Consider the following 23,501-nt stretch of genomic DNA (forward strand, 5'->3'; position numbering starts at 1 on the left):
GACATACTTTTTCTTGAGCTGAGGGTCTATAGGAAACAACCTCTCTACCTCCCAAGGTAGGAGTAAGGTCTGCGTAGACTCTACACTGCCCAGACCCCACTTGTGGAACTACACTGAGTATGTTGTTGTTGTACATTATACGATCATGCTTATTATGAACACATACATGTTAATGCATGTTAAGCCTGAGGGTGTATTTGTTTTTATACACCTACAATGCACAAAACTTACACTTCACGACCCTGCCCCAGGGCAGAGCTAGAGAGGCGGAAGGAGTTCATCCAAACCCCCTTTAGCCAAAAATGACATTGTATATACTGGTATATAGTAGATGATGAATCCCTAATTGTAGCAATCCACATCCATTGGCTCAATTATTGGCACTACAAGTGAAAGATGCACTTATCGATGAAATAACAGGCACTGCTAAACAAAAGATAGTTTCTATAATAACACAATAACAAAAGTTGTGTGATCAATTAACACTAATCTTGTCTTACACTTCTAATTGATCCAATCGCTTTCTTTAATCACAAAGAAATATCAGAAATGCAGAACAATTATGGCGAGTTATGCGCACAACACTATCAATGAATATTTTGCTACTAAAAACAGCAATGTAAACATCTTCACGCTTCTCCTAGAGCTTCTGGTACAGTGAGAGAGAAGATGACCTGGAACCAGCCGGTAATTAACTTCCTTGACAAATTCTGCCTTTCAGAGCAAGAATTGTTGTTTGCATCATCTAGAGAGAAGTTTGTTTTTTTCTGGAGAATGATACAGCCAAGCAACCAATGGCCACAGCTCCAGTACCGACTAGTAAAGCCGCTCTGACCGTGTGATGCTTTATTGAGAATGCACTACTTGAGTATTCTAATACCCACCTAAAAAGGAAACGCAGCCCACAACTTGCCTGAAAATTTTGGATTGAAAAATCCTGCAAATCGATGAAGGAAATGACTTCTTAGGCCCTTCGAAAATATAAAAACCAAGTGCACAAACAAATAGGTAGTCGTGCATAATTGAGATAGTGATCTACATTCGAGACTGTATCTGATGAAATGTATGTAGGCAGTACCAACTAGCTATTACAAGAAAAATAAGTAGTCATCCAACCTAAAGGAAGAAAGGTAACTGCAGGTCTTAGGGGTCAGCTTTCTGAAAGTTCCCTTATATTTTATGCACCATGCCAGCAAACTCAGCACAACTGCGATTGAAATTTTCTAAAGAGAAGTCCTGCACATGACACAGAAAAGTTTGGGATACTAATTAATTAAGTTACTAAAGGCATATAGATATATGGCCCAACTATTGCACCTACATCTACACTCAAGCTAGACATGGAGCAAATCAGCACTCAAAGGTGTTGGCAAGCATGAAATCTCCCATCAATTATTTTCTATGGGGCCCAAATGGCCGAATCTAATTTTATGGATCACCAAAAGTTTCCACATGATGGGCAAGCAATTATATGAACTTCATGGTTAAGTCATTCAAGAAACATAAGCATGCATATCATTTAATGTGAAAACTGGTACAAAAAAAATAATTGAACTACTACATTCAATGGACCATAATTCCATGAAACCGACAGTTTTGACAGTAAACAGAGGCTCATTCAAAGCTGCTAAGACAGCCAAGCTTCATGGATTTCCGAAGAGGAGCGCCAGTTTTAGTAAGCTTATTATTGATCCTTAAACTTGACATCCGAAACAGGAGTGATCATGAATATAAGCTCTGACATAAAATGAATTGATGTTGAATCACAAGGGAACAAAGAAGACATACACTTGGTAATTTATTCTGGACTGCTAGATGATCCACGTGGAGTCTCACATTTAATGAGGCATAAAACCAAAGGCTTCGGTCAACATCGGCATAAGTGTAAGCAACTATGTCATACAATGTTTTGGCACCATTCTCTATGGCCATTAAGATGGTTGATTCTCTATGTCTCCGGTTTCTGACAATCCCAGATAATAATAAATTAGATGTGCATCAATTGAATCTATCAGTGTATTTGTTTTATACATTTTTTGAGAATGATAATTTGATTGACATCTGTCTTAGACAACGTCAATAAACATAAAACTAACTGAACAAATTTCACAGCTTATGACATATATTAGCATAATGTTCAATAAAACAAGACTACAAGATTTACATGGTGGGAGAAAGCAACAAGGAAACATGCAGGTTTTCTGCATAATTGTTAACCATATACTTCGGCAATGATTTTGCCAATAGCTGATAGACAGAAAAGGCACTCTGAGTGAAAGCATATATGGAATATGTCATAAGAGGTGTGAGTTACATACTTGAGATACCCACAGAGCATGTGTTTTGGCCACATATTAGTTCTTCCATGCATTGGAATCAAAGCATGAGGAGAGAGCTCAATGAATTTGTATGTTGTCTGAAAGTAATCCTGTATAAAAACTTGAAGTTTCAATACTGAGAATTTCGAAAAGAAGAGAAAAACCAAGTCATAGTTAAACATGATAATAGAAACAGATATGACCACCTACTACTTGCTCTAATCCTAATCTTTTTTCTGTATATTCACAAGGGTATTATTGAAAAGAGCAAAAATCATGATCGGAAAATAAAAATAAAACTAGAAAGTAATTTAAGTTACAGAATTCACAAATGCACTTTTGTTGAAACCCCAACCCCCCACTTGCTTTAATCCATATCTCACTCAGTATTGTCACAAGGTATTATAAAATGAGCATTGTCGTAAAAGATATATAAATCTACCAAAGGTAGATATTCATAATTTAGATTTACAGAATTCAGCTACACACTCTTGTTGAACCCCTATCCCTAGAAGCAAGAAATTCATTCACTTTTTAAGCAAGTTTTTAGTGGTTATAGAGTATATGTTTTCAAATTTTAATAGGGGAACCTGAATGTAGATTAAAGCACCTGTGGAAGACAATATTAGGAACATAATAGTTTCACCCTCTAAGTACCCATAACAAACACAGTACTAGATTTAGATTGCCATTCAATTGACTCAAACTGTTAAAAACTTTCATAGCTGATCTTTTTTATATGAAACAACAATCTAGAATTGGATATAAATTTGAATATGAAAAATGTGGTGGTGTAGTCTTAATTCTCACTACTTTGAGTAGAGGTGCTAGTTCACATTAAGTTTCAAAAGCTAAAGAGAGAAGGAAAAAGCTATTCAAGAAAGTCAATAGAATACATGAGAAAGGCTTGCCCATTGACATGAAAACAAGGAAATGAGTTTTATATGGGAAAAGAAAAGTATGGTGGGTTTTCTGGTTGAACAGTCGGATCCTTTTTTTTTTTTTAATCAGGTTTCAAAAGTTAAGACACCAACGACCAATCCTCATCTTCTAATTAGCATTCCAAGGATGACAGAGTGACAAAAAGAAGCATAGAGATGCTGATGTTAACTTACCTGCATATTTCCACCAGACGCGCTATCTAAGAGAGCACTTCCTTGGCTGAAACCAAGGGATACATCAAATTAGTAATTTATAAGAAAGGAGAAGAAATGATAGAAGCTATGACAAACAAATGCAAAGTAGGCCAACACAATCACAGACAGTGGCGGAGCCAGGATTTTCAATAAGGGGGTTCAAAATCTGAAAAAATAGGCACACGAAGTAGCCGAAGGGGGTTCGACATCTACTATATATACCTAAAAAATTATTTTAACCATGTATAAATCATATAATTTTCCGCCGAAGGGGGTTCGGATGAACCCACTAATTGTAAGGTGGCTCCGCCACTGATCACAGACTTCTTGAACATATTGTTTTCCGTATCATCATAGAAAAGCTAAAAAAAATTGTTCAAAAGGACTAGGAAACTACATTTTTTTGGGGGGGGGGGGAAGCAACATTTAAAATTGGTAAGCATGTCCACAAATTATTTATCAAGTGAAGATGCTCATTTGTTAAAGGATATGAAGTTTCTTGATCAAACATATCTTACCCCACACAATGATCCCCTACGATCAACGAGTTTGTACTAACATGAAGCAGTGCCATATGTCCATCTGTATGTCCCTGAATCACAATATTGTCTCCAAAAGAACGTGTTAAATTTCCAGAAAAAATTATACAAGACAATTGGAATGTTTTACATGGAAGGTTGAGTAAACACGGATATAAAACTAAGAGATTACTTGCATTTCAAAGAAAATTCCATTTCAGAAACTAGGAGATAACTTTTAACTTGATTCATTTCTTACAACTTCTAGTATTAAGTTCAATCACAACTTCACCATGCTCTAGTAAAGATGTTTTAACGGTAGCACTACAGTCACTCTCATTACTTAAAAAACAATCAATGTCATAAAATTCTATTGACACGACTTTATAGATATGACAAGCTTTCTTCCCGGTGAGAATCTCGGATGGTTCTTTTCTCAAGCAAAAGTCCTACAGATTCTAAATCAAAGCATAGATTACTCGTAATACCATGAATCCCTTTAATAAAGAAGCAAGTACCAGAAGAGAATCAACAATAATGAATGTATAAAACAGAATTTCATGGGGGTGTTGATTCTCATCAGAGGAAGCTAGGATATAAATGGAGATTACCGGTGCTAAGATAATTCTTAATTTCTGATTGCCAATGCAAATTTCCTCAGATCCAGAAACTGAAACATATGGGAGAGACCAATCATCTGCATCACATGGAAATTACTTTTAAGCTATTAAATGCATTTACTTGATAAAGAATATTTCACTTTCACAAATACTGTGAGATTAATAAGATGTAAGTGGTGCATGAACATGTGTATATTTTAAGCTCACTTGAATGTACACTAATAGAGTCATCAACTAGAAACTATTCCTGTTAGTCAAAATGAGAAGTTATTGATTCCCCCCCCCCCCCCCCCCCCCCCGCGTCCATCATATGGCAGGTCTCTTTGTAAGCCCATTATCACGGAAAATACATTCTTGCATGAAAAGCAAAAAGCAATTGCCTTTTAACAACAGGGGACAAACATAAAAGTCATCCTTCATTATAATAGTTCGCTCTCTTCTTTTCATGACCAAAAAAGGGTATAGACCCACAACCCTTGCTAGCTATTTAAACAATAACATTACGCCTCACTCCCAAACAGGTTATGGTTGGCTATATGAATCCTCATTGATCATGTTAGTCCATTTAAATTCATCTTAGGCCAATATCATAAATAAAATAAAAATAATGATTATATAACAATAAGTACTAGAAGTTCTTTATGTTTTCTACTGACAAATAAACCTTCTAGAAAAGCATAGGACGTAAAGTAAAAGAGTAGCTCTCTAAACAAAAAGGTGGTTTAGTTATGGCAAGATAGACACTTACTATTCTACAGAATTGAAAATTTTCTGACCTTTTCTAATTCGACGAATCGTATTTTCATGAGCCAAAAGACGAGCATCAGGACTGTACTTCTGGACTACTGAAAGACCTGAAGCACATGGAGCACAAGTTTATGTTTCAGAAATTACTTACAAACCTCCAGATTAGTCTAGTGAAAAAAGTAAGGAGAATAATACTTTAGATAACAAAATTAAAGAAACTATTCATCATGTTATAGATGTTTTCCCAGCTTCTATTGAAATAGACATCCAATAAATCCATGTTGCAGTTAGTCAACTAACTGTTGCTGACGAGCCAGCCAAATGTCTATAAAGAAATTTTTTCATACTGCAAAAAGAGCACTAATTTTTTCCAACACATTAAGGACCAGATACAAAGAAAATGGAACTTGTAATAACTTTACATGGAAAGTAGGTCTTGTCCAGACGGCTCAAGAAAGATCATTTAAATAAAAGAAAAATACATAAAGATAACCCTTGATGAGTATGATGACATCAGTGTGAGAAAAATCAAATGTTGTGCATAGCATAAGGCAGTGACACTAAGCAGAGGAAAGTTTCCAGGCCTGGATGTGAAAGCTGCTTACCATCAACATGATCATTATGATGATGTGTCACAAAGACGACTAGTTTTCTCGGCAAAGCAGCAATGATTTCCTTGAGCTGGTAATCCAAGCATCAGAGCATCGAGATGTCACAACAGCATAAGAGGCAGACCAATTACAAGAAAGAAAAAAAGACGAAAACAAAGAGAAGAAACATAAAAAGAGTTTCAACCACTCCTAAACAGATTACCAAGACATAAAGAAAAGAGAAACATGTGCAGGAACCCATTGCTGAGGTAAAGCTATTCAATGTACAAACACTGAACAAATATTTTCGGCTTTACCTCCTCTACTGCTTCTTGCTATTGAATGTGACAAAACTTAATTGACATTTTCTTTTAACAAACAACATATACTATTTTCTTATCCAAAATGTAAGCATCGCATCATCGGCAAGGAAGATCATAGGTTTTAAAAAGAAGGCTTTTAGCCAGAAAGGTGAATCATTAAGACATATGGTAAGCAAACATACAGGAAACTAGGAAACTTGGCAACACGGAGATAAGAAGCATGTCAATTGCTCAGGAATTGCTAAAGACAGATTTTTGGATAGTGAAGGGTCTATTTAATTATTTGTTATCTACTGTCACCTAAAGTTTGGAACATTTTGGCCAATATTCTTCAGCAGAAGCGAACACAGCTCCTACAACAATTGTTCAAAATTTACTCTCTCAGGTATCTTACTATAATTTGCCTCCATTGCTTGTTTACATGACCCTTATAGAGTTATAGTCAACCAATCTTCAGAGAATTTGCAAAGACGCTGTTAGGCCTCTGGAAGTATCGCACTTCAAAAGAAATGTACCAACAAGTGTACAACAATCCACGTGCATCTATATTTAGTAAAGGAAATTGTTACACCCAATCCACCTAAGACCAAAATATGTGAAAGTAGTTGCTTGAGTGGATTTTTCTCTGCATTCTATGGCTTCACTTCTAAGACCGGGAAAATATCATTTGTTCGTTCCACATTATAAAAAACAGTAAGAAGTAGATTATGTACTAGCTCTAACCTGTTCATATGAAGCAGACTTGCATCCTGGATCTACTATGAGTGCTTCCCCATGAGCGATAAAACCATCATCACGCTCACTAGCATTACCTTCAGGCAGGAAAACAATTAAGTTTGTGGTACGAAAAGGCTTAGCTGTTCTACTTTCCATTGGTATAATTTTAACACCAAGAGGGTACTCCTGCAACATGAGAAAAACATCAGCTCCTACTGGACAGTATTTTGTCCTTAAGATAGTAAAAAGAATCAAAGATACAAAATTTTCACATCTACATGTTCAAACAGTTTGATATTCGTTGCTTATCAGACTGAGGACTCTTTCTGGAGTTGGCATCTTATATATAGATTAAATTTCAACTGCTTGTGCAACTAAGAGAAACTTCAGAGTAAAGATCTCAAATGAAGTTTAGTGATTACACTTCAACAAGTCTCAACAGCCACCAAAGTTGTGCAGAATGAACAATTTCTGGCTGACTTAATCAGCTTTCGAAAACAAAGAACAATGAGAATGAATGACTATATCACGGAGTTTCTGATAGAGTGTCCCTTAAGTTCTTTCTTGACTTCAGGTTTTCAGAAAAATTCTAGTTAGGTCCCGTCCCATGAAACATCAGCGTCAAATTGGTATTTATGCTTTTCATGATACTTCTAGCCCCTCTACTTATGTGGAATACCATTAGTTGTCCATGTATTATTCATTTCTCATTTCTTAATGAAAAAACTTTGACAGGTCAGCAAGCACAAGACATAATAACAAACCTGACATTTCAAGGTGGGAGGAATTTTCCATGTCCCAGATTTTGTTGAATCATTCAGAAGACCAACAACCACCATTGATCCTACACGGTCACTGCAAGGCTTCACTTCAGCAAGCATACTAATGCATCCCTCAGTGGTCATCCACTTGCAGAGCTCAACATCTGTTCAATGTTAGTTACCATGTTACAATCTTGACAATCATCCCTAGAGGAAAAAGGAGAGCAGGGGAGGTATAAAAAAGATGGTAATTTCGTCATTCATAACCATTAGAAATTATGGATGCTATTTCATTTGGGAAAATACAAAAGCAAAAAAGCAGGTTTATCATTATGAAATTCTATGTAGAAGGACAGTTGTCATTTCTCAGCCACCGAGGAGATACACAATAGACAATAAGAGGTAATGAAGCAGTAAAAATATGTATGATGGTTTCTAACCCCTAGAGGCTTATATACTGAATCCATTAAATTCGACTTGCACATTTGGCATACGATAGAGAGTGAAATTCCAACCAAACTGAGTTTTGACACCACGTGCTTTCTCCTTTCGAAAAGTTGAAGCAAATGTGGATCGCAGATAAAGATTGCAGTCATTAATTGATTTCACAAATACTTTATTCAGATTCAGTTAGGATATCAGTCTAATCAGACCATCTCTCGAAAAACGAATCTGTTATATTTGTAGAAGAATAATCATGCTTCTCCAACAATAGATCACACTTCTGAAAATTAGTAACCTGCATTATATGTGAAAATATGCTTTGGTAGTATACCTCGTTAGATTATTAACAACAAACGACCAATTAAGCCACACTATCTCAGCTTTATAGCCTTACTTTAGTTAGGCATAGAGATGAAGATTAGAGTTGACATGACATAGCCTTTCTGAAATATTTATTGCACCTAAAGCAGATCTAAGATTACTTCGTGACAAGTTTGCAATTCGATAAAGATAATTGATAAATGGAGGGCTGCTTTTAATTTTCATAGCAGTACAATATTCTAAAATAGTGAAGAGTGACATAAGGTTTTTGCTTAAGAAAAGGGGACACTTTTGGGAAAGACCAAGTATAATACAGTTCGAGAATGTAGGTAATAATTTGTTCTAATTCAGTTGGAAATTACAACTAACGAAGTTCCAATGACATATGTTGCTCTTACAACTGGACTAAGAGCAAGCTCACATTGGAAGGCAATTGATCCTCCTTTCTAAGACTACAACGTAAGACCCGGTTAAATCACAACAGCAGTATTCATACTGATACTTGAAAAAAAGATAAGTCAAATGTGAACTGAGTGAAGTTGGTCGAACCCTTTAATTTTCCATTTTTAGGACCCAAAGTTCCAATGATGTAGACCGTCTTTACTGGCAATCCTGGTCCAAATTCAGGCTCCTGTACATACTTCATGAATTTCCACTCGACTGGGATATCCTCTAATTCCACTTGCTCTAGAACCTACAATAATCATCACCTACAAGCTTTAACAACTCCATATTGCAAAACATGCATATGCATAGACTGCAGCATATGTAGACGAGCCTCTTTTAAACAGTTCTGATAGGCATAAGAAATGGTATCATACCTTTTATGAAGTCTACTTGCGATCTTACAACAATTACAACTATGATGATCATGATAACAATAATTATGATAGGCATAAGAATAATGAAGGCATAATGATAGTTCAGTAAGCCCCAACAGAGGGTACATATACTCATTGCGCCAAATTAAACTTCAATTTTCATAACTAATCATTTAAAAATGACAAATCCACCAAGATTATCCAGATATTGAAAGGATAAAATCTGCAACAGGAGTAAGCTGAAAGCAATTTAACATTCATTTCACCAAGAAATTCTACATTCTTTCAGTAAAAGGACCTTTATACTATGAAAATTTCCGGCAAATGTATAAGTAGAGGTAGTATCCTTTATATTCAATTCTTAGAAACTTTGACTTGTAACATTTTGTCCAAAAAAAAAAGGTATCTTTACACAAATAGCTGACAGGATTTACTGTTCAATAGATTATGCAGAGGTGATTACACCTACTAAATATCGATTATACATCTGTCAGCTATTTTTAGTTCAAGTGGTTGGTGAGCGACTATTCAGGTTGATTCTTAACAAAATACAGCAATCTGTCCGAATCACGTCCAAAATTTAAAAAACTTGACCCCTATGCTAAAAAAGTCCATAATTTAAGATAAAAGGAGTAAACTGAGTAAGGAAAGTACATTTCTTGCCTATCCCAATAACCAAGAAATACAGATACAACCAGCTGCAGAGCCGGAATTTCACTAAGGGGTTCAAAATATGAAAAACTAAACACACGAAGAAACCAAAGGAGGTTCCATACATAAACCATATATAAACAATTGTAATATTTCGCCAAAGGGAATTCAGATGAACCCCTCCATCCTACCTAACTCCGCCCCAGGTACAACAACAAACAACAATTATGCCTCTATCTCAAACAAGTTAGGATTTTATTTAAATAAATGAATAAGGGAAGGGGAAATGGACAAGGGGATTACAAGGTGTGAAATCGAACATAACCAATAAAGTAAAAAGTTCACGTAGCTAACCAACTGAGTTACTAAAAATTTCGTGGGTACCTTATGAATCGCTGAATTAAGATCAAATTTACTTAAATCAACCTCATCTGAGCAAGATTCAGGGACTTGTATGGAAAATTGATTATCTGAAGGAGAATCAAGAGGTAACAATGGTGAAGAAGGCAAATCCCATAAAGGGGAATCGGAAAAAGAATCATATTCAGGATCGTTGAATTTAGGAGGTGGGTTTTGTTTAACAAGCAGAAATTCAGCTTCATTTGATGGATTCTTGATGATTAACGAAAGATTATACTGAGTCGCCATTGAAGTAAACTCACTGTAAGTTGAAATTTTGTGTAGTTTTTTTTATAATTGTGGGTGATTGACACTGGTTGTTTAAAGATTTTAAAGCTGTAATGTTAGTTGAAATTTATTGAGAAAAAATGTACAAAATAGTACACAATCTTTGTATTTGAATTTGATATCTAGCTTACGAGATTTTCCATATAAGGAGATTAATTTCCGATCTCTCTAGTGATGTGTGATTTCTTAACAAAGATATATTCGACGATCCACAAGTTGCTAGCTCACGAGGAGAGGTTTGCCCAATTTCAATCTCTCTATCAATGTGGGGTTTCTTACCAAAGATATATTCGATGGCCCAAAAGTTGCTAACTTATGAGCGGAGGTTTGTCCAAATTCATATAAGTGTTCACGCTGCAGTTGAGGTTTGGGCTTGTGAAAAGTGTTAAGAAGTCTCACATCGATAGAAGGATAAGAAATTGGTCTCCTAATATAAATGAGACAAACCTCCCCTCATGAGTTAGCAGTTTTTGGATTAAGTGAGACGTAGATGTCATATCTTTGTAATATTGAATCCCAATTAATCCAAACTCTGATAAGTAGAGTGGATGGGCATCAAAGTTGTGCATGGGCCTTCAAAGCCCAGTAGCCTTTAGTAGTCCTTAATAAGCCCAAATAGCTCTTTGGTCCTTGTGGTTTTTGGATGTGTAGAGATTAAACTCAGCCCAAATATACTAGGCCCAAAGTTACCATAATTTTTGAAAGATATATTTTAGAAAAGTGAAATTCCAATAAACCACAATTTTTGGTAAGAAAAAAAAAGAATCTTTGTAAGATAAGAAAGGTTTGGTCAGAATTGAAGTTACATTTCAAGATTGAAAAATAACAAATAGTTACAAAAAATCTTGCAAACAATATACCCCTAAGTCCTATGGGATATTTTGCAAGATTATCACAGACTAGTTTTATACCAAAATGAATGTCCTCTCTTCGCGAAAAGGTCATGGTGAAATGGATAAGATTTTTTCATTTTTTATCAGATGTTTTGGATTTGAATCATGAAATGGAAAAAAACTTGAGAGAGTGTATTTGTCCTTTAATGGGTCTTACACAACACGAATCCAAATTAATTAAGGTTCAAATACATATACCAAACACTAATCGAAAACAAACAAAAAATGAATACCTCTCACTCTCACTTTCTCTAGTGAAGAAAGAAATAAAAACATTTTACAAGTTAAGACTAAAAACTAGATACAATAGCCTTCTTTCTCTTTTTGACTAGCCATCTAGTAATTGGAATCACTAATCTGACTAATTTCAAAATTATATCGTAAAAATATATATTATGAGCTTCTAAAAAGAAATTCATTTTAAGGGCTTAAATTCAAAAATTTTAATTTATCATTCTATCACATTCTTCGATGGTGTCATAACTTTTATTAAAAAACCTAAAGATCGAAGTAGTGTGTTGGAGTCAGAATTTCATTAATAAATACCAAAAAAATCAAGAAAAATCAACATATATTACGCATATATATACTCAAAGTTCACTACAAGAACTAGAAAAGACTCTTCAATGGAAAGTTTATATTTTTCTATAGATGTCTCTCTTATATTGGTCTACATTGTCCCAATAACTATGTTCCCTTAGTGGTGTGCAAAAGGTTATCTATATGTACACTCTAACTTTCACCTTCTTTTGCTTGGACAATACTAGAAAATATTTTGACTCTATGATTTATATGGATAGAAGAAGATAAAAGATTATACACTTTTATTGGTCTTCATGATAATCCATTAAAAAAAAAGTATAGTGGTTCATGTTTGGATCAATTGAAGACAAAAAAATTGATCATTTGAAGTTGAAAGTTTGAGAAAAAGGATGATTTTGCTTTTGAAATAGCAATATTTTAATTGTAAAATAATAGTCTTTTAGATAAACTTGTATTTGAGTATAGGTCAAACCTTATATTATACTTGTACTTATCAATAAATTAATCGTGGAGGGATAAATGAAATTCTTTTTCCTTAACCAACCCTAATCAATAGCAAATCCCGACATTCATAAAAGAAAATTTAAAACATTTACGATAGAATAAACAACTTTTTCTTATATTAGAGGAATTCAACAATTTATATATAATCAGATTTTTATTTTTATTTGTTTTATCCTATTTGCAAGGATTTAATTTGAATCTTATTAATTTCATCGTGCTAGCTCTGTTCCAAATCATGATAATAGAGAAGTTTCTAACAGAGAAAGCAGTTTTTATCTTTAATACATTCTACACGACATAAATTCAGATTAATCTAATTTGAAAATATTGAAATTAGATATTGTTATATACACTACCTAAATTAAATAAAGCTTCATTGTCACTAATGCCTTTTTAGACTTCTACTTCGTTTTTGTTTGACATTTATCATAAGACCCCATGTACCATGAATAGAAGGCCATTTAACAAATAATTATAATAAAAAGACTACTTTTGGAAGCGTTATCATTATAAATAGGTTTTATAAAATGCAATTTTAGATTTTGTCAAATTTATTATAAATATTAAATATCGAGTGAAATATATATATATATATAGAAACCCCTTTGACTCTTAAAGATATAAACAACTACAAGCTAGGTGTGGATACAATTTTCAAATGAAATAATTAATATAATTGCACAAATTAGTTGGTGGAGAGACAAACTTACTTATTATATTTATTTTATTTAAATAAAAGAGATTATCATTAAAAGGTTTCAAGATTCCTATTTTCAACTAATAAATAATTTGACAAGAAAGCATGCTTTATATCACTACTTTATTAATTTGTATTTGAACATTGAATTGTCCTCTTACTAATTGTCTAGATGCACCTAGCTAGATTTGACAATTTGAATTTGTTTGTATTCAATTTATTTATATCTCTATTTTCTTTTTATTTATTTATTTTAAAAAAAATAACACCTCTTTTTACAAATTATTTTCTACAAATGATCATTTCTAGATAATTCTTATGAACTCATACATATAAATTGTAAAATATATATCATCTTTCCATTATCTTCTACAGAGTATTTTAATATCAACTATATATAAATAAATAAACAAATAAAGGAATAAGTTATGATTTCATCTCTAATCTATCACTTATATAAATATATAACCCATAGTTAACATGATTTTTGATAGGTAATTGCTAATCTGTCGTTGAATAGAATAAACGGTAAATTCTTTTTGTTCAACAACAAAATTAAAAGTTATCCGTCGCTATTTCTTTTAATATAGTAAACAAATTAAATGAGATGGAAAATGGATAAAATAAAAGTAGGAAAAGGGTAATAGTGGTTTTATGAGATGTTAGTGGCCACAATATATATGAATTTTAATTATATTGTGGGAGAGAAAATCATTTAGCTTACTTTTTTTTTTTTTTACATATTTAATAATTTAAAGAAGTGGGGTACATATAACTTAATTAGGCCAATGGCTAAGTCATTTGATACCACTCAACTATAAAGTGACTTTGTATAAATGGTACAATTATATATTTAAATTAATGATTTGATTAGGATAAAAAATGTGAGATTAAGGAATTTAAATGCAAATTGAAGGATTAATTATATATTAAACCTTATTCCTTATATAAACAATTTCAGTGTAGACGTGGATAACAATTGCATTGAAGTGGTGGAAGCAAATATTAGTTTTTTTTTCAATTAAAATATATATTATAAAAGGATTCTAAGATTCGAATTTATTAGAAATTAGAAAAGAGAGCATGTTTTATACCTAGTTCTTTGAATTCATATTTTATATTGTATATGTTAACCTATGCTAAAAAGTCAAATATTTTCCTATATGACCTAAAATATGACATATTTATATTCTCTTCCCATATTAATAATTATTTCCTAGATTCATTATGTGGTGTAATATTCATCATTTTGAAGAGATAAAATAAAGAGCAACTTTTACATATAACAAACATAAAAATCATATTTGTATGTTATAACTATAGTTTATATAATTGCGCTCCATAGCAAACATAAAGATGTATATTTCGCTACACATATACAAAATAAAGCAATTGTATAATTTGTTTCGGTATACATATACAAAAGATCAATTGTATAATATGTGTTTGTATAAAGCGAGAAAGAGAGAAAGACAAAAGAAAACTGGGCAGGGAAAAATCGTATTTGTATAATCATAAGTGTATAGGACGAAAATATATGCATTTGTATTTGTATATATAATTTTCTCTCGCTTTATACAAACACAAACGCAATGTATACATTTGTGTTTGTATAAAGTGAGAGAGACGAGTGAGAGTGGCGAGCGAGATCTGGGAGAGGGAAACGAAAATATATGTATATATATATTCTCTCGCTTTATACAAACACAAACGCATTTTATACATTTGTGTTTGTATAAAAGCGAGAGAAGCGAGGGAGACTGCCTAGCGAGAACGAGAGTGGTGAGCGAGATTCACCAGGAGAGAGGCGAAATAACAACAGTTTGCTATGAGGTACAATTAAATCAAACTATGATTATAGCATTTAATTAGAATTAATAGTTTGCTATTATATACAATTTTCCCTAAAATAAATTGGTTAATCGTTTTGAACTTTGCTCTAACCGGTGTGTTAGGTTTGATTTTTTTTAATTCGACATACTGGCTTATCTTTCCTCCGAACTAAGATCCACATGATTCATTATCACGAGCTAATTTTAGAGATTCATGTGTGCCAGTCACATGATCATGTATTTAAAGTCATTGAAACTAAGAGTCAGGAGTAATTTTCCTAGATAGTCACCCATGTTTGGGAAATTACCTAGGAATATCATTTATGCTTGTTTTAGGACTACAATATCACCCAACTTTACCTATTTTCCTCGAAATATACTTGACACAATAAGTACATTAACTCTTTCCTACTAGGATGCAATGTCACATTATTCTTTTTTATATATATTATTATTAACAAATTTTTTAAAAAAATTTAGACAATCCATATATTATACCCAATAAAAAAAATTACATAAGGAACTCTAATATGAGCTTCTCCGATTCTTCAAGAAAATAAGTGGCTTTCTCTGGTTCTTCAAGGAATAAATTAACGAATTTGCATAAGGAACTGTCTCCTGAGTCGTTGTATACCTTTGATGACCAAAGAAATCGCCACAAGGTAAAATTCAAATTTTCTTCTGATTCTTTTATTTTTAAAGTGTAAATTGTGAAATAATTTGAATACTTAACATGATATTGGAGTAATTTTCTAAAAAATAGGGGTTTTTTGCTTGCTTTTTTTTTAATAAGATATTTCTATTGTTTGAATCTGCCCAAGCTTTGAACAAATGTTTATAGTTTGTGTAAAAATCTTTTTTTACCATGAACAAGAAACCTTTGATTTTTTACCATGAACAAGCAACGGATATTTATAGTTTGTGTTAATATCAATGTTCCTAATATCTAGTTTATCTCTAAATGTCCAACTAAATTTATTGTTTCTTCATCAGCTTCAAGTAACTAGTTTAATTTTTTCCTCGACAGCAAGACTAAATTTTTGTATGGATATAACGACAAATACTCGTAAATGAAACATAGGATAAAGATTTTCGCTATAAAATTGAAGTGACTAGATTTTCATAGAGAATGAATTAATGCTCTCTTATAGATACATTAAACAAGCTGTCATTTAAAGAATTAAAAAATATTATTATTAATAAATTAAAAAATGTGACATGGCATCCTAGTAGGAGAGAGATAATGTATTTTTTGTGTCAAGTATATTTTGAGGAAAATAGGCAAAGTTAGGTGATATTGTAGTCCTAAAACAAACATAAGTGATATTTCTAGGTAATTTCCCAAACATGAGTGACTATCTAGGTAAATTACTCTAAGAGTCAGTGCATTCATCGATCTCAAAGCTATCTTCACACGACAACACCCTAATCTCGATATTCACCTTGAACATTTTCTTATTTTTTTACGAGTCAGTTTATGAGATTCACGTGTGTCACTCATATGATCAAACATTTAAAGTCATTGAATTCTAGAGTCGGCTTCTTCTCATGCGCATGCATCTCAAAGCTAGGCTATTTTTGGTGTGGTAAAGATAGTAAACCAAACCCTACACCAACACCTTGATCTTGATCACCTTGAATATTTTCTCAAGTTTTACGAGCTAATTTATGAGATTTATGTGTGTCTCACACATCATCAAGCATTTAAGGTCACTGAAATCTGAAGTCAGCTTCTTTCCATGTGCATGCATCTCAAAGCTATCTTTGGCATGGTAAAGATAGTTAACCAATCCCTACGCCGGCCAACATTCTGATCTCGATAATACTTACCTTGAACATTTTCTAAAGTTTTTATGAGTCAATTTATGAGATTCATGTGTGTCACTCACATGGTCGAGCATTAAAGTCACTGAAATCTAGAGTTGGCATCTTCCCGTGCACATGCGTCTCAAAGCTATCTTTGTCGTGGTAAAGATAGTAAACCAAATCCTATGCCAATACCTTGATCTCGATACTCACCTTGAACATTTTCTCAAGTTCTTACGAGTCAATTTATGAGATTCATGTGTGTCACTCACATGATCAAGCATTTAAAGTCACTGAAATTTAGAGTTGGCTTAGCTTTTTCTTGTGCGCATGCGTCTCAAAACTATCTTTAACACACCAACACCCTAATCTTGACACTCACCTCGAACATTTTCTCAAGTTTTTTTTTAAAAAAAAAAATGTTGCAAGGGATGTAAAATTTCACTCCAAATTTGAAAAATAATAATAAATTAATACTTAAACAAGTAAAATGTATATTAAAACATAATTTTACTTTTCAAATAATACACTTTTTCAATGCAATTTCAAATATTATTCAATTTATATTCAAATGCCAGCTAAGCATTTGGAAAGGTGCATGTACCGTGGAAGCAACAATTCCTGTTTTTTTAAAGCCCTTCATGGGATAAAGTGAATTAATTTTAAATAAACTCAAATATGCTAGTGGACGTAATTATCTTTTATCCTATTTTGCAAAAAAAAAAATATAAAAAAAAATAAAGAAGGAATGGACATGACAATAGTGGTATAAATAGTGGCGAAGTCACAATTTTCACTAAAAAGGTTCAAAATGTGAAAAAATAAATACATGTACTAATCAAATATGGTTCAACATCTGCTAATATATATCATTTTAATGATAGATTGGCAATTACCTATTAAAAAATTTGTGTGCACAAGTAAATCTTTAAACTTGTATAAAGTTAAACAAATAGCGACACACTTTTCCGTGTATTAAAGTAGGTTATTATGAACTATGTGGGAAAAATAATTTGCTATATACTTTTTATATACTCCTTTCTTTTCTATTAAATAAATAAGGGAAAAAGGACAAATATACCCTCGAATTATCATAAATGGTGCGTCAATACCCTTCGTTATACTTTTGGGTTGTGTATACCCTTACCGTTAATATTTTGGAATGTATATACCCTTAAAATAAACGGAGGGGAATGTATCATGATCTTAACGGTCTATCCAAATTTAATTTAGTTCTTACCCATAATTTTAAAAAAAAACACCCATCTTTCACAATTCTAACCCATCCATAACCCAAATTGTAACCAAAAGCACCCAAAATCAAAAGAGAAGTTACAGTAAGACAATCAAAACTCTCAAATTCCTGTTTTCTTAACTTCTACAACAAAGACTTATTTCAAACATTTAGATTTGAACAACTTTTTTTTTAATCGAAATTTTGACCCACTGGGCCAGATATTTATTTATATGGAATCAAAAAACAAAATAAGCCAAATAAAGTTGTTTGGCTAACCAGAAAATGCTAAAATCTGAAATTGGAAATAATATACAAGTTATTGTCGTCTCTTCCACTTCCACTCTGAACCAAATGGATTTCTCCACGTTCTTGATTGTTCCTCCATGGAATCTTCCTTTTGAGCTGAGCCGATGCGTTGATGTTGAAGATCTTTGTTTCGGAGGTCACTTGAAGGTGGTCTTCTCCGATTTGAACAACATTTTCAAAGGAAGAAGAAGAGAGTTTTTTTTTTTTCTAGAAACCCTTTGGACAATTTCTTAATCTTCATCTTCTTAAAAAAAAAAACCTTTGTAGAATATTTCGATTAATTTGGCTGAAATCACGAGTGGGTGTTTAAGTTAGGTTAGATTGGGGAAGAAGAAGAGGGGTTTTAACCGGGTTATGGATGGGTTAAAATTATGAAAATTGGGTGGGTTTTTTTTAATTGTGGATAAAAATTAAATTAAATTTGGCTAAGCCTTCAAGATTATGACACATGTCCCTCCGTCTAACCTAAGGGTATATACGTTTCGAAATATTGACGGTAAGGATATACACAATCCAAAAGTATAACTAAGGGTATTAACGTACCATTTATGATAGTTCTGAGGTATATTTGTCCTTTTAAACGAATTAAGAAGTGGAAAAGCTTAAGGTTACCACACGCTAGCTATAATCAAATCAAATATTGTTAGTGCTCACTTTGGTCATTGGTTAAGTCATTTGGCACCATTCAACTAATTAATTAAAGTAACTTATGTTAAATTATTTGTTTATTTCAATTATAATATTTGATTAGACTGAAGAGAGATGAGTTTAAGGATTCTCTTGTGTGATTATAAAAGGAAAGAAAAAAATGAAATAAAATGTCATTTTCTAAGGCATAAGTATCCGCTTAAATTATGACTAGTCAAATTTTTTAATTACACTTTTTTTCAAAAATGGATAAATATATTCGTAGATGCTGAAGTGACACAAAAAATGTGTTCAAGCGAATGGAGAATATGATCTATATAACAATGAAAGTTCGTATAATCGATCCCAGTTAATTGAAATTAAGGCGTATCATTATGAAATAAATATCAATTTGCATAAAAAATAATAAAGTTATGTTTTAGTCATCAAAACTTTATTTTCTTATTGCAAAATTTTCTAGCACTAATATTCTATTAGATGGTATTGCTTTTACTTTAACACATATAAGTTTTAGCTATATGCACGAGACATTATATAAAAGGATGACATTATTAATATAATTTAATTGATCATGACAAATTATTACTTTATTTTTCAAATTACTATATTTAACATAATTAATATGAAATTTTACTTGTTATAAATAGATAAATCTAATTAATTTATCCGCATAAAAATTCTTTACATTATCGATATACATAACATAAACTCAACTAATTAATTAATCAACACCATAACGTTGTTATCACGAAGGAAGTAGTATTATTATTATAGATAGAATGTAGTGATATTGTGACATGTATAATCCATTCTTTTGGAACAATTCACAAAATAGATTAATAAATAAATATAATGACTGATTAAAGTATTGAAAATCGTGGGTGCTTTTAATTTTTAAGAATAAAACCTAACATTCATCCTAATTAAAAATATGAACTATAATATAATACTTTATTTAACCGTCTTAATCAAATCTTGACTCTAAATAACCATATCTATGACGTGCAATTAGATAAAATTAAATAATTGGGGGGGGGGGGGGGAGGGGGGGGGAGCCTTTTAAGTTGATTTTATTCAACGATTTAACAAGTGAATAGTATTCTAAAATAATTATAGACAAATTTATCTCATAGGTATATATTATTGAAATAGTGCTTAATTTGTGTTGAAAATTATCTAATTTATAGATTAATTTGTGCTGAAAATGATATAATTTATAGCTTAATATTATGACTTTGTGTAATAAAATTTTTAGCGCTGTCACACTGATTAACCTCAGCTAACTTGAAATAGAGGTATATTATTGTTGTTCCCTAATATCAACTAGTGTAGGTGTATTAGAGGGTGTTGGTTTCAATTTAACTATAATATTAATATTAATTGAAAATAATTACTACTAATATTTTAGATTTTAGATAAATTGTAGTGTTAGTGTGACATGTACCATCCATATTGTTAGCAATTTACAAATTATATTTAACTAAAGTACCTATCCCACTGCTGCTTTTGACTCAAAAGCCTAGTACTCTTTTTTCCTAATACTATGGACTTAAAGATCATGTCTTAATCAAATATTATACCGCTAATAAGTGTTTCAAATATGGTTATACATCAAACCTCGTTATATTGATTATTTTTGTTTGAAAAATTCATGACTCAACCTTGTTATATTAATTATATTTGTCTGAAAAAAATCATGACTGTTATAGTAAGATGGTGTTATATATAAGTTATAACGTATCATTGTTATAATGATGTTTAATTTATCCGTGTATAAAATGAATCTGACTAGTGTAAGTGTAATATGATACATTCACAGTCAAATAATAATGTAACATTTTCTTTTTCAACGAGCATTACATTTGTGGAAACATACAACATCTTAAAAAAATATAAGATAAATTTACGTATAATAGACTCTTATAATTAATTTTTTTTTAAAATACCGTACATAACAAAAGCTTTACTATAGTGCATCGAGCTGCCATTTTAACTAGCATTAGGTCAACTAGGACTAGAAACTCCATCAATAATTATATCTTGATATAATTTTAAGATAATTATTGTCTAAACAAGACCAACTCAATTTCTAATATCAAACAAAACTTTAATCATCGACTTAATAATTCAATTTAAGGGAACTTATCAATAATTGTAATTTGATATAATATAAGAATCATTGTCTAAACAAGAACAACAACAAATCTAGTATCGAATAAATTTTTTATTGATTTAATAATTCAGTTCCAGGAAAACCCATCTATATATAGTTGTAACCTTATATAATATATGCAAATTATTATCTAAGCAATAACAACTCAAATTTAGTGTCGAACAACTTTTTATTGACGATTAATAATTCAATCACAGATAACTCATCAGTAATCGTAATTTGATAATATAACACAATTTTTTTTTGATAATCATGATGTTTAGATCAATTTATGCACAAGTTGACTAATTTCACGACATATCCTACCATCAACAACAAGTATTATATGATTTTGTTTACCAAAACTAAGACAGAAAATACACTCCCATTTAAAATAAATAGTGTTTTTATCTTTTCATTTTATTTTAAATAAATAATATTTTACAAAATGAAAAAAAAACATTTTTTACAACTTCACCTTTATTTAAATAAATATAATTTTCAATAATCAAATAAATCATTAAAGAGTTATTTTAAACAAGAGTTATGTGGAGTGCCCTTATCCTTTACCAGATGTCTCAAGTTTAAGTCATCTTGAATTCCTTTTTTTCGGTGCAACACAGGAAAGTTCCCCCTTTTTGTCATCCCTGCAACTTTCCAGATTTTGTATTGAACGCATGGTGTAGCTAGGACCCTTCAAATTATGTTTGAGCCTATGTTCAAGCCAAATCCACTCCCTATTTTACTAAGGCTGAAAAGAATGCCCACCAAGTTCAGATAAGGGAATGCTTTCCCCAACCATTAAAGTAAAGGCTCGACGAAGGGAGGGAGGTGCGGCGGGGAAATGGAATCCTAAAATGACGCCTTATATCTCTGCAAAGCGTAAGGGTATTCATATTACAAATCTTACTAGAATTGCTCGTTTTTTATCAGAAGCTTGTGATTTAGTTTTTGACGCAGCAAGTAGGGAAAAACAATTCTTAATTGTTGGTACCAAAAATAAAGCAGCTAATTTAATAGAGTGGACTTTAATAAAGGCCCGGTGTCATTATGTTAATAAAAAATTCTTTATTAAAAAATATTTTATTCTATAATGTAAAATTTTTCGACACAAATTTAAATTCATTCGGACTCTAACTTAAGAACATAAGTTGGTTAGATTGTGAAAGTTGAATAAATTCCTCTACATTTAAAAAAGGGGGTCCAAAGAGTAGGCGCGGTTGACGAGGCAATAAACTTGTGACGGCACGAATGCTTCACATGCCATCCAATTTTTGGCACGGCTTCTCCCTCTTCTTGTGTGTGCTTCCCTTTCACCAAAGGTTGATGAATTTTCGTCACAAGTTCGAGTCTCGAAAATTATACATACGTAATATAAGTAAAAGATTAATAAATTTTCATCGTAAGTTTGAATTTCGAGAATTATACATAATATTTAAGTGAAAGATAGTAAAAAAAATTATCTATTATTTTTTATTATAAAGAATAGTCTTAGATGAATTTTAGTTATTCATTGAGAAATAGCTATGTTTGAACTTTGCATTTTAAATTTTACACTCTTCGTTTAAAAAAAAAAAACCTTATTTCTCTTTAGTCCGTTTAAAAAAGAATGATTCATTTCCTTTTTTGGCAACACTTTAACTTCAACTGTCCACGTGACATGTTTAAAGCCACAAGATTAAAAAGTCATATTTCTTTTCTCTAACTCCGTTTAAAGTCAAACTAGGTCATTCTTTTTTAAACGGAAGAAGTAATTTCTTAATTATGGAATTTTATTTCGACGGATTAATACTTGTTTTTAAATTAAAATATAGTTTCATGGAAAGTTTAATAATTTGTTTGATTAATACTTTTGTATAAGTTAATTAAATTTCATGGACGTTTGTTTTTGACTGATTAATAGTACTTGGACTCAAAATTAATTTCTAATTCCATGGATTTTTTTTGACTGATTTTTCAAACTCCTTATTACTTTACTTGCCATATTTTTTTTCACGCTTTTAAAGAAAATATTAACTAAAAAAATAATTTGACGAAATTGTTTTTATTTTTTAATCTAAATTTAATGATTTTCTCTTCTTCACCATATCTAGCTCATTTTCAAAAAAATTAAAATATAAAAAAGTAAACACACAAACTAGTCAAAAAGAATTAAAAGATTTCTACGGAATTAGTCCCCTTCCCTATGCTCCACTCCCGATTACGTACATGAACTTTTACTTTATAGGT

General features: G+C 31.7%; 1 protein-coding gene across 4 annotated transcripts; it reads right to left on the reverse strand.

Moving 5' to 3' along the window:
* Nucleotides 1-461: 461 nt before the first annotated feature.
* Nucleotides 462-10,694, reverse strand: LOC125821561 (uncharacterized). 4 transcript variants are annotated; one of them, XR_007442599.1, is made up of 13 exons: nucleotides 10,352-10,658; nucleotides 9,045-9,189; nucleotides 7,734-7,894; nucleotides 6,976-7,155; nucleotides 5,945-6,020; nucleotides 5,369-5,446; nucleotides 4,584-4,669; nucleotides 3,973-4,046; nucleotides 3,434-3,479; nucleotides 2,319-2,428; nucleotides 1,789-1,963; nucleotides 1,117-1,236; nucleotides 762-937 (listed from the first exon to the last, which is right to left on the reverse strand). XR_007442599.1 is itself a non-coding variant. In XM_049500981.1 (13 exons), exons 1-12 carry the CDS (start codon nucleotides 10,613-10,615, stop codon nucleotides 1,171-1,173), a joined length of 1,461 nt encoding a protein of 486 aa, XP_049356938.1. In that variant the 5' UTR covers nucleotides 10,616-10,658; the 3' UTR covers nucleotides 822-937; nucleotides 1,136-1,170. The 4 variants fall into 4 exon arrangements, 3 of the variants coding, with proteins under 3 accessions (XP_049356936.1, XP_049356938.1, XP_049356937.1); XM_049500981.1 differs by having other exon boundaries at nucleotides 822-937; nucleotides 1,136-1,236; XM_049500979.1 differs by lacking the exon at nucleotides 1,117-1,236 and having other exon boundaries at nucleotides 462-937; nucleotides 10,352-10,694.
* Between the last annotated feature and the right edge of the window lie 12,807 nt (nucleotides 10,695-23,501).

The sequence above is a fragment of the Solanum verrucosum genome, unplaced genomic scaffold (genome assembly GCF_900185275.1).
Source record: "Solanum verrucosum unplaced genomic scaffold, falcon-dt-bn FXZP01000217.1, whole genome shotgun sequence".
Lineage (NCBI taxonomy): Eukaryota > Viridiplantae > Streptophyta > Magnoliopsida > Solanales > Solanaceae > Solanum > Solanum verrucosum.

What these genes read in the sequence shown, in the direction of transcription:
- LOC125821561 (XM_049500979.1), bottom strand. Translation starts at nt 10,615, where the DNA reads ATGGCGACTCAGTATAATCTTTCGTTAATCATCAAGAATCCATCAAAT. An exon ending in CTCCCACCTTGAAATGTCAG is followed by an intron (nt 7,156 to 7,733) that starts GTTTGTTATTAT and finishes CTCATGTTGCAG; the next exon opens with GAGTACCCTCTTGGTGTTAA. An exon ending in TCCAGAATAAATTACCAAGT is followed by an intron (nt 938 to 1,788) that starts GTATGTCTTCTT and finishes ATCGATTTGCAG; the next exon opens with GATTTTTCAATCCAAAATTT.